The following is a 12,570-nucleotide window of genomic DNA, read 5'->3' as shown; positions in this document are numbered from 1 at the left end:
CCCAGAAGAAAATGATTACTCACTCACCTCCACTGTTACACAAGTAAATGGAAGCTGGAGCCAGAGCAAGGCCATGAGAGCTGGTAGGAATGGGGTGTGGTGGTCATAATAGCAGGGCAAAGGGTATCTTCAGCAAAGAAATAAGAGGACGTAATTGCTAGTGGCCAATTATAGGAGGTGGTGACCACTTCTCTACCTGAGCTCCTAGACCTATGTATCTGCTATTTTGTTCCTGCCATCTGGTAAATAAAGAACATTCCGTAACTGCTGGGAACGGGCTGGGGGGGAGAGTCCTTGCTGAGCGTGTTTACCGACAGCATGTTGTATTTGGAGCCCTGTGCTAAACAGGTACAAATCCAACAGATGACCTGGCACGTGCCTCAAACCATTGGCTCTCAATAGGGGTGGATTTAATCCTCCCACCCCAGGGATATTTGGCAATATCTGAAGATGGATTTATCACACAGAGGAAGAGGCTGTTGGCACTAGTGGGTATAGGCCAGGGAAACTGCTGAACATCCTACTACTATGCACATGTCAGCCCCCACAACCAAGAAACTTCCAGCCCAAGATGTCAGTAGTGCTGAGGATGAGAAAAGCTGCCTTAGTGGAACTCACAGAGGTCTCATGGCCGGGGGTGGGCAGGGTGGGGGTAGGGTAAAGGGAGACACCAAATTGTCCTGGTTTTTATCAGTGGGATTAAGGAAGACTGGGGAAGGGCATTATTCCTATAACCTCTCCTGGATTCAGATGAAGAGATTCTGTGGCGATGTGTGTGGAGCACAGTGTCCTGGGAGGAGCATCTAGCTGGACTGCCATGTTACACAGAAAGATGTATGACGCTACACCAGCCTGGCAGGCTAGGACCCCAGGCACAGAAACACTTCTCACTGAAGACAGACACCGCAAGTGGGATTCTGGGACTTAACCAAGAGACAAGCTGGGCTACAGTAACAGAAGGAATGTTATTAATGGGTTTGTTCTTTTTTCTTTTCTTCTTTTTCTTTTATTGTATCTATATGAGAAGATGGATATTAGTGGAACATATTTCACAATATATGTAATTCAAACCATCATACTGTATGCCTTAAATTTGCCGTATGCCAATTATTTTTCAATAGAACTGGAAAAAATATACTTCTATTTGGTGAATTGGAAAGACCACAAAGCAAACTTTAATAAATCCCAAATAAATAAAAATAAATAACAAATATAATATTCTTGGATCACAATTCAATAAAAATACATTTTTTAAAAGTCAGAGGGATGGCTAGAGATGTTAAAATCTTAATCTTAAGAAAACTGTTGATGCAGGGGTACTTCAAATAAATATAAAATTTGTAGAAAAGAATGACAAAGGAAACAGTCTATGTCAGAATCTCTGAGATACACATAAAATGGTACCCAGGGGAGCATTTATAATATATATTTTTAAATATCCAAATTCTAATTTTACTCCTTTTGTATATTATTCATGTAACAATTTGTAGTACTTCTTGATATACCTTTATATGTATTTGCTCCCACATGCATTTACAAGTACATAAATCTATATATATAAAAGCCTAAGCGACCGTCGCAACCGAAACAACTGAACAGTTGACCGAACAGGCTGCGTGGGGCAACCAAGCCAGCAGGGGGGGCAGTTGGGGGCAACTAGGCCAGCAAGGGTTTGAGCAATGAGGGGCGACCAGGCCGGCAGGGGGGCGGGGGGGCAGTTGGGGGCGACCAGGCCAGCAGGGGTGGGAGCAATGAGGGGCGACCAGGTTGGCGGCAGGGGGGCAGTTGGGGGCAACTAGGCAGTCAGGCACGTGAGCAGTTAGGAGCCAGTGGTCCCAGATTGTGAGAGGGGTGTACGATTGCCGGTTTAGGCTTGATCCTGGGGATCGGGCCTAAACCGGCAGTCAGACATCCCCTGAGGTGTCCCGGATTGAAGAGGGTTGCAGGCTGGGCTAAGGGGACACCCGCACTCCTCCCCCCGCCCCCCCCCCCCCCTGTGCACAAATTTAGTGCACCGGGCCGCTAGTATACAAATAAACAGGTATTAATTTGCAGTATTTAACTATAGTTTTAAAATATAATTAAGTTAGTAATAAAGTAAAACAATGTTGATGACATTAATGTTCTTGAATAGTTGCCTACAGACAGCAGAGATACAAATAATGACTATTAATGACCATTAGCCTTTCTGTGCATAAAAGCACTTATGCTATAAGTTCTTACCAATTGCTGCCTTTTTATAGATGAAAAAACTGAGGCTCAGAGAGAAGTGCTTCCTGAGAGTCACACAAAGAGGAGTGTAGAGCCAGGATTTAAATTCAGACTCTGTGTGCTCCCAGAAAATGGTTTAGTTTTTGACCCAGACTGCCTTGTTTCTGTTTGGGGTTGGTGCAGGACAGAAATATAAGGAAAACATCAAAACTAGCCACCCTTAAACTAAAATGAAAAAGGTGAACAGTCACAGTATTTAAAACAATATACAAGATACTGTCCTGATGAGAAGAGAGAAAGTAGGTTCTTTGGAAGTGTTTTATAAACTTCTTATGAAAACATCCCATCAAATAGTCCACCAGAATGCAGGAGAAGGTATGCCCTGGAAATCTTTAGAGAAGGCACTATAGGTGACAGGAAGTAACACAGAGCATGTGTTTGCACAGCCACATTTACAACGCTCAGGTGCAGTGCTGCACAGGCCTTTCTACACACAAGGATGATGCCACACAGTGCTCATGTGGACAGTCTCCTTTTGCACAGCAGGCCTTTACGTAACTCAACATACTAACTGACATCTTGAAGAGAAAAAGAACATATTCCTTTTGAGGGGTTTATATGTGTCAGGCACTTGGCTAAGTTCTTTACATGCATTATCTTATTTAGTTCTCCATAATTTTATGAGATTCCATCTCCCCCACTTGATAGAAGGAGAAACTAAGGCTGAGGAGAAGTGACTTGCAGAAATACACAGAGCTTACTAATGATACAACAAACAATTTAAACTTGCAAGAAACTATTTGCATTAATAAACATAAGGATAATTTGTTTCTCTCTGCCATTAAACTTGAGACATCTGCCTCTACAAGTGCCTTGTCAGCCAGGTTAAAATATAACAAACGGATTCAAAGGATATCATATGCTCACAGTGTATAAAGAACTTATCCTCAAGGAACTGAAACCTGCAAAGATACATGGGACATAAATACCACTCTCTTTATAGAAACCTAGAATTACTGTAATTTTGGAATGCCAGATTAAAAACCATTAGATATTATTTAGATATGGAGGAGAAAGCCTTTTCTATGCATTGCTTGATTGAAAAAAATTCATTATAGAAAGAGAAATAGGTTCACCTGAGGGTGAACTGCAAATATGAAGTAAATATAAATAAGGACACTGAAGTGGGAATCCATTAGTGGAGAAAGGAATATGACAGAGAAAAAGAAGGTATTAAATAAAAGGTGCCCCCAGTGAAGGCTGTAACAAGGTTCAAGGTTCAAGGTGGTGAGCATTTTGGAAGGGTTTTCAAGTGAGTAGTGGCATGGTTAAAACATCACTTGAGAAATAGGATCATGGCCCAAGTGTTAGGGCAAAGGTAAATATGCCACTGATTACTACTGAGGCTGCACAAAGGCAAGTGATTATACAACAGGCGCAATATTACCTATGGGTAAGTCCATTTCATCGAGATTCTTAATTTCTCAAAATCCTACTGACTGAAACCCCAAGAGCCAGAGAGGGAGTAGACATGAGATAAGCAGATGCACTTACAGGCAAACAGAATCAAAATACCCTGGTTTCTCTCAAGGGCCCATTTCTCAAGATAGAAGGGTTGGGTCCATGGTATAATTTTAGATCTAAAAATAATACCAAACATGTTTTCACAAGAGAGACTGTTAGTGTCTGATAGTTCTAAGCTTGGAAGTGCTAATGGGTATCTTTATTATGGGAAAAATTTAGGCAAAAATGAGTCATCTCCGCTGCCTTTAGGTCCAGGAAGAGCACTTGTTTTTTTTCAGGGACTCTGTATAAGAACAGGGGGCACAAATTCAAGTGGTAATAAGTCATCCAAATGCTTCTTCTACTTCCAACCCACCATGTTTTACTGCCTCATTTGGAGAAAAGGGAACAGGAGGCAAGAGGATCACATGAGAAGTCCCAATAGCTTCCTGTCTTGGCAATATGGCAGGCAAAACAAATACACAAAAAAGCAAAATTTGTCTGTCAGTCCTATTCACACACATCAATCAAGTAAACAGGTCCATAAACCCTTGTTATGTAAGGCCCAGTAATTCACTCCATCGCTAACTATAACTTGATTTAATTGTTTCTGTTAGCATTAACTTCACCGAAAATATCAAATGTTGACTGAGCAAGCAAGCATACCCCTGTTCTTTATACAATGTCACTGTGTACTGAAGTGGTATGCTGCTTACCGTGGTCCAAGACATAAAATACATTGTTCTTCCCGCTGCATTTTCTCCAGGGCTTTGTCAATTCCAATTGGAATGTCATGGTCTTCTCCTTCGCCAACAATGAAAACCACATCTCTGCAATCAAACATCCTTTCACCACAGCGGCCTTCCAGGTGGACTGAGGGAAAGGAGACAAGCAGTCAACCAAGCTGCTCCTCAGGACTGGCAAACTTAGGGAAGTGATAAATGAGTGTTTCCCCTTCTCACTTCATCTAGAGACATAATGGTATGTGTTGTGGAAGCTTAGTCTACCCGGTCTGAAATATAAGAGCAATCATGTTTCTTCCTGTTTTAAGCTTAAACTTTGAATTACTGATAACTATATCAATATGATAGCTTAGTGAATAATAAAAGTGTGGAAAATAGGTTTAATTGAAACCTACTAAATGGCAGAGGTTTCCTGAGAGCAGTGGTTCTCAACCTTCCTAATGCCGCGACCCTTTAATACAGTTCCTCACGTTGTGGTGACCCCCAACCATAAAATTATTTTCGTTGCTACTTCATAACTGTAATTTTGCTGCTGTTATGAATCGTAATGTAAATATCTGTGTTTTCCGATGGTCTTAGGCGACCCTGCTAGCGGTTCTCATTGGAAAACACAGATTTTTACATTACGATTCATAACAGCAGCAAAATTACAGTTATATGAAAGTAGCAACGAAAGTAATTTTATGGTTGGGGGTCACCACAACGTGAGGAACTGTATTAAAGGGTCGCGGCATTAGGAAGGTTGAGAACCACTGCCTTAGAGGATCAAGAAATACTATATTAATGAATAGATAATTATCAAAATGCCACCAATTTAATATCAAATATGTAATGGCTTAAACATTTAGAACTGTACTTTGGCTTTGGATGCTAGGATGAAAAACAACTGAATGACCATTTCCCATTGACATACAAAGGTTAACTGAATACAGAAGCTCTTCTTTTCCTTTAAGGGTTTTAATCTCATTCACAAATATCTATATTGTGAAGGTGCACGAAATTCGTGCATGGGGGTGGGGGGGCGGGTGTCCCTCAGCCTGGCCTGCGCCCTCTTGCAATCCAGGACCCTTTAGGTAGGTAGGGTCCCTAGGCCTGGCTGGAGATCAGGGCCTATTGGAGCTTTCCTTCCCCCGGCTGCCAGCAGCTGGCCCCACCTCCGCTACTGCCACTGCTTTCCATCTGTGGGGTGTGATCACTTGGCTGACCTGGGCCTCCCTCTGCGGGGCAATCGCTGGCCAGCCCCACACACCCACCATGGTGTCGCTGGCCCGTGGCCTGGGCCTCCCTCTTTGGGGCAATCAATTGCAGGGCTCCGTTATCAATTGCCCAGCAGAAGGAGGCCCCGCCCACCCGGCCAGGGCTCTGTGATAGATCGCAGTGCAGAGGGTGACCTGGGCCTCCCTCTTTGGGGTGATGGCGAAGCCCCCCTACCCCCATTGATCAACCTGCTGGCCATTAGTCTGGGCCTCCCTCTTTGGGGCAATCAATTGTGGAGCCCCCCCATTGATCGCCCTGCAGTGGGTGGCCTGGGCCTCCTTCTGCAGAGTGATAGCGGGGCACCCTGACCAATCGCATTGTACCCGCCTTAGCATGGCTGTCCGGAAGGTCATCCAGACAGTTGTTCTGCTGTTTGGTCGATTTGCATATTACACTTTTATTATTATAGATCTATTTATATATATACTAGAGGCCCGGTGCACGAAATTCGTGCACGGGGGTGTGTGTGTCCCTCAGCCCAGCCTGCACCCTCTCCAATCTGGGACCTCTCGAGGGATGTCCGACTGCCCGTTTAGGCCAGATCCCACTGGGCCTCACAATCCAGGACTGCTGGCTCCCAACTGCTTGCCTGCATACCTTCCTGATTGCTCCTAACCGCTTCTGCCTGCCAGCCTGGTCACCCCCTAACCACTCCCCTGCCAGCCTGATTGATGCCTAACTGCTCCCCTGCCAGCCTGGTCACCCCTAACTGCCCTCCCCTGCAGGCCTGGTCACCCCTAACTGCTCTCCCCTGCAGGCCTGGGTCCCTCCTAACTGCCTTTCCCTGCAGGCCTGGTTGCCCCCAACTGCTCTCCCCTGCCGGCTTGGTCACCCCTAACTGCCCTCCCCTGCAGGCCTGGTCCCTCTCCTGCTGGCCTGATCGCCCACAACTGCCCTCCCTTTAAGGCCTGGTCCCTCCCAACTGCCCTCCCCTGCTGGCCATCTTGTGGTGGCCATCTTGTGTCCACATGGGGGAAGGATCTTTGACCACATGGGGGCAGCCATCTTGTGTGTTGGAGTGATGGTCAATCTGCATATTATTCTTTTATTAGCTAGGATAGAGGCCTGGTGTACGGGTGGGGGCCAGCTGGTTTGCCCTGAAGGATGTCTCGGATCAGGGTGGGGGTTCCCTTGGGGCATGGGGCAGCCTGGGCGAGGGGCCTGTGGTGGTTTGCAGGAGGGCCACGGCCCCTGGTGACCCAAGCGGAGGCCCTGGTATCTGGGGTATATTTATCTTCTACAATTGAAACTTTGTAGCCTGGAGCGGAGCCAAGCCTTCTGCTTGCTCCATGGCGGCAGCCTTTTTGGGGGGGAATTACGTATCTTCTATAATTGAAACTTTGTAGCCTTAAGTGGAGGCCTGGGCAGGCCAGAGTGTGCGGAAAGCTTGGCTTCCTCCATCACCGGTGGCAACCCTAGCCTCCTGCTCTTTCCAGCTCTGTGGCTGCCGCCATTTCTGTTTGGGTTTATGTATCTTCTATCATTGAAACTTTGTAGCCTTGAGTGGAGGCCTAGGATGGCAAGGGCAGGCAGAAAGCTTGGCTTCCTCCATTGCCAGGGAAACCCAAGCCTCCCTCCTGCTCTCTGTGGCCGTAGCCACCTTGGTTGGGTTTATTTGCATATTCACTGATTGGCTTGTGGGCGTAGCGGAGTGAGGGTTAATTTGCATATTACTCTTTTATTAGATAGGAAAAGCCTAAGCGACCATTCAATCGGTAGCTATGACGTACACTGACCACCAGGGGGAAGACGCTTTGACCAATAGGTTAGCTTGCTACTGGGGTCCGGCTGATAGGGACTGGGTGAGACGGGCTGGACACGCCCTGGAGCCCTCCAGCGGACCCTCCCTAGCTGGCCAACCTCCCAAAGTACCTCCCTGCCCCGATTGTGCACCAGTGAGGTCAATCTGGGACCCTTTGGGGGATGTCTGCAGGCCAGGCTGAGGGACCCCAGAGGTGCACGAATCCATGCACTGGGCCTCTAGTATTTGAATAAAAATGGAAAACCCAATGGCAACATCATTAACAACTAACATAGCCATATTCCTTGGTGTAGAAATAAATGTAAAGTGTGACAATCAATAATTACTCTACTATACCATCACAAACCAAATTACTTAACCATTCCCTCTAAAATGTTAAGTTGAAGAGGTCAATTTCTTGGTGTCCAATTCCACTCCACTCACTCACTCAGCTCGTTTTGAGGGTAATTTCATATTGGACAAGGGGCTTTTGCTTTTATGGTTTTTCAAAACGTAATAAGAAAAATGCATATTTTTTTCTTGATTAGACTCCCCCCCCCCCCAGGATAAGCAATTCTGTCAAACTTTCAACTACTTTTTTTTTTTTAACAGTAAGTGTTATTCATTCCTTACATTTAGATCTTAGACTCAGTAAGAAAAAATCGATTGCTTGTATCATTGCAAAACAATATATTTTGTCTTTCATAAGAAAATTCTTTATTCCTACTTCTGTAATCTAATGGCTTAGATTAAAATGTAACGATTTCCTAAAATGCTTACTTTTTTTTTTTTTACTGGTTGCTCTATTGTATATCAATAACTTGCTTTAGAGACTTAAAAAAATCACTCAGCCCTAGCTGATTTGGCTCAGTGGATAGAGCGTCAGCCTGTGGACTGAAGGGTCCCAGGTTTGATTCCGGCCAAGGGCACATGCCTGGGGTTGCCAGCTCGATCCCCAGTATGGGGCGTGCAGAAGGCAGCCAATCAATGATTCTCTCTCATCATTGAAGTTTCTATCTCTCTCTCCCCTCTCCCTTCCTCTCTGAAATAAATAAAAAAATATTTTTAAAAAATCACTCATTCTGTTATAGTCATTCCATGAGACAATTATTTTCCAAATAAAAATTTAACTCCAACTTACTCTACTTTTGAACTACATGATTTCCAAGGTCCTGTGAAGCTCTAAAATTCTATGATTCTGTGACCCAGTAATATAACTCTCAATATAGGCCACAAATCAGTTTCAAAGGTAATTCCCATAGTTAATCATTTGATCAGTTACTTTTAGCCTGGGCCTGAGAAATGAGAGAAACCCTGAAGATACCAGTTCCATAGACACGAGGAGCCACAATGTCTCATGGACATTTATGCCTTTCTAATTCACTAGGATTAATACCATCCTGATTTGTTCCCACTGCAGACTTAGGATGGAGTCGAAGCTTGACCAAACTAGAAAAGACCTGACTCTCAGGGTACAGTTGGCATATAAGAATTTTGCTCTTTGTCCCATACTCATAAATGCTGATGATTCTATTCCACTCATTTTTGGAATGCTCTAGATAAAACGTAATCAACTTGCAACACATTGAAAGTTCTTCTGAGTTGGAAAATAGCTGCAAAATAAATTCAACTTTATTATTTTCAAATACATACATATACTACAAGTTTAGATATTTTTACTAGAGTAAATGCTGATGTTTCTAAAGTTGAGGATTCTGAAAAGTTTGCATTAAATATTTTTAAATCTGCCCAAGAAATTGAATTTAGATTACTGCGACGACACTTTTCCTGACAGATTTGCTGAGTGAGCAAAGTGAGGTTCAGCCCACGGACTGTGGGATTGAGATTACCTTAGTAGCTCACAACTGAGCTGACAAATCTTTCTGTCTGAGGTTTATTGTTAGAAGTATCTTCCTCCCTAAAGGAGAGTACATTTGTGGGGGAGGAAACTATCAGTACATTCATTGTGGTTTTTGGTTGATCAAGTTTAAATGTGTTTTCAAAACAGGAAATGCAGAGACTGCAAGGACTCCTGCCTGTGTGTCACGTCCCAGGCCTGGTTTGGGGCTCGATGCATGTATTACATATTAAAATTACATAAATAACTCCAGAAGTTCTCCTTACATGTGAATCCCATGATATTAGGAAAAAAAGATTGGCTATTAATAAGTATGTTGGGAAAGGTAAGTGAAGCAAACAAGCAAAAAAAGACAAGTTCAAGTCAAATGATAATGAAGGCATAATTAAGCAAAACAAAAACAAAAAACCCCCCACAAACAACCCCACATTCATTGCAGCTGGCCTAAGACAAGCCTATATAATAAAAGGGCAATATGCAAATTAACCATCACTCTGTCACAAAGATGGTGGCGCCCAGTCCCCTCAGCCTTGCCAGAGTCCCCCAGTCCTGGGGGGGAAGGGGCTGCCACTGAGAGTGGGCAGCGTGAGCAGCCTGGCAGAATGCTTGCTTTGTCACTGTGGCAACTGAGGGCCTCTGGGCAGTGGGCACGGAGTGGCTGGGGCGGGATGCTTACTTCATTGCTGTGGCGACGCCTGGCCGCGGAAGGCCGCTGGGTGACAGGGGGGCTGGCCCCCAGCCTCCGTGGCCAAGCACAGGCCCAGAGAGGAGACGGCAGCCCGCCTCCCACGGAAGCAACGCGGCTCCCAGCAGGGCGCTGCGGTTCCTGCAGAAGCGGCAGGCAGCCTACTGCGTGCGATATCGCGCAAAGGCCTACTAGTAAATGATAGAACCAATGTTTGTTTCTGGTAAATCGCACTCTTCTAAGTTGGACCTGAGCAAGCACTACATACAATACCATAAAATCTGAAAGTGATCTGTGCATGAACCGTCCCCCCCGCCCCACCGCAGTTTGTATGTATATAAAACCATCACCTTTAATACTGATGCTATTGGAATGTTAGACAAGAGGAGGTATTATAGCCTCAGAGTATATAGCCCATTGATTCTTTACATCTACAAGTAGCAAAGGCTATAGTTCCTTAACTGGCTTCTAAACTTGGAACACGGGTGTGACAAGTTCTACAGGACTGCTGACACACACTCACATACCACCTCTGAGCCACAGCAGCCACACAAATGTGTACCTATGGCTACAGTAGGGGCCCCCTTTGTGGTGACAGAGGCAGGCATGCCTATCTCCTACAGAGCCAGTTACTATTTTTTAAATTGTCTCAACAGTTGCTACTAAGGACTACTCTGGCAGCTCTGGCTGTGGAGGACCTGTGGTTGCTTCTGACCTTGCATTTCTTAATGCAAATACTCACTTAATAAATATTTAATAATAACCACCATGACTCACTGGGAGCTTAGCCCCTGGGGCTCAGGAGGTCTGTTGCTAATTCCAACAGTATAATTTATGGGAAGTAAACGATCTATGACATGCCCAAAGAAAAGAAAAGTACATACAGGATGCTTCTACTTAGGGCTTTTTTGGTAGGGAAAGAAATACACAAGTAAAAAAGGGGCATTTTCTTTTGTCTTAAAGTTTATGCAACTTAAAGGGGAGTGGGTGGGGGGGAGGTCCTCCAAACCCCAAAAGTCAAACCAAATCAAATTACTCGAGTTTAGCTATGCAATCCGAGTTGTAACCACACCAAGTGAGCCCCGTCTGCTGCAAAACATCACTTAAGCTGGAGCTCTGACTTATTGTTCTCTGACTGCCCTGGAGCAATTTTGTTTTGAAGAGCACAGAACACCCTGTTCTGAATGTGGCTGGCACATGAACTCAATGTGCTGACAGCAATTTGTACTCGGATTAAACTCGTGTGTGTGTGTGTGTGTGTGTGTGTGTGTGTGTGTGTGTGTGTGTGTGTATACACTGTAGTAACAAAAACTGGAATGCAAAAACTGTATAATTTGTATTTTAGGAAGCAAAAGTGAGAAAGGCTCCACAATCTAAAAATAAAGTGCTGTAAACGCTCCAGCCTAAAGACATAGCTCTGGTGAGTGTCTGTTTTCCCTTTTCTAATTATAGTTGTTGGTGTCTGATAGCTTTGCACGCATTCCCAAAACAATTACTGGGTCATGGGGATCTAAATGGGAATGTTGTAATACCATTACTACTAGACAAGATCGGTCATTTGGCCAGAGAAAACCAGGTTGTGGCAGGTTACTCCCACTTGCCAAGGTTTTTTTCTCTGCTGCCTAATTCATGCCAAATGAGCTTCTCTCTGCCCATGTCTCCTGCCCAGTAGAGCAAGAGCATCCAAGAGACAAGGGGATCTTAACCTGTGAAAAGGTAAACGAGGAAGCAGAGAAGGGATTTCTAAAATCAGAAGCGTATATTTAATCACTGATTAGAAGAGAAACTTCCCACCAGGCATGGTGGTCAATTTGCGGGCAAACTATTCGAGATGAACAAATACCACTGTAAGATTGCTTATGAAACTGAGGGACAGATCTTAACTGACAGCAGGCTTGGAAGCTGGCTACTTGAATAGAATAACATTTATACAGATGACATATATCTTAGTCTAAATAGGAAGCATACTCATAGCAATAAATTCTACACCAACACAAATCCTCACTACTCTACCCGAGTTAGCACTTTAATCAGACCTGGGTTCCAGGCTCAGTTTGCCATTTAACAACTGTGGCTTTGGGCAAGTTATTTAAATTGTCTGACTCAGTTTCTTCATGCATAGCATGGGAGAAATGATATTAGCTAACTCATAATTGTTGTGAGGATTCAATTAAGTACTGAATAAAGCTTCTAGCCCAATACCTGGCATTCATTCATATGTTGGGGTATTTACTGTGTGAAAACACTGTTACATATGGATACACAAAGATGAGCTCAATTAATGTTAGCTGTAATTAGTGGTAAATCACACCAGATAAAACATAATTTAGAAGTTGGTAAAGGAAACTACTTAATGGCTCCACAGAGAGAGCTGTCAAATTGTGAATAAAACTTAAAAGTAGGCAAAGGCAATGTCTTATGCTTCTTTTGTACCTCACAGTGCCCAATACACAGTTCAGGGCCAGAAAGAAAATATTTATTTAATGATTAATCTGAAAACAGAACAGTGTGGAAAATGGTAGTAATTTTCACTCATTTATAGGAATTCTCCTTTTTGATATATTAGTCAGCA

At 44.0% G+C, this 12,570-nt stretch overlaps 1 protein-coding gene across 14 annotated transcripts in view; it reads right to left on the bottom strand.

The window, feature by feature from the left end:
- The window catches only part of FKBP5 (FKBP prolyl isomerase 5), a 154,692-nt gene that overhangs the window by 14,526 nt on the left and 127,596 nt on the right, over window positions 1-12,570 (bottom strand). For all 14 annotated transcript variants that reach the window (XM_080664979.1, XM_080664981.1, XM_080664982.1 and 11 more), the window contains one exon: window positions 4,431-4,587. In XM_080664979.1, coding sequence (XP_080521105.1) covers window positions 4,431-4,587 — 157 coding nt within the window. The remainder of the gene's footprint in view (window positions 1-4,430; window positions 4,588-12,570) is intronic.

Source organism: Plecotus auritus (genome assembly GCF_963455305.1).
Source record: "Plecotus auritus genome assembly, chromosome: 4".
Classification (NCBI taxonomy): domain Eukaryota; kingdom Metazoa; phylum Chordata; class Mammalia; order Chiroptera; family Vespertilionidae; genus Plecotus; species Plecotus auritus.
This window is presented reverse-complemented; position numbering and strand designations above follow the sequence as displayed.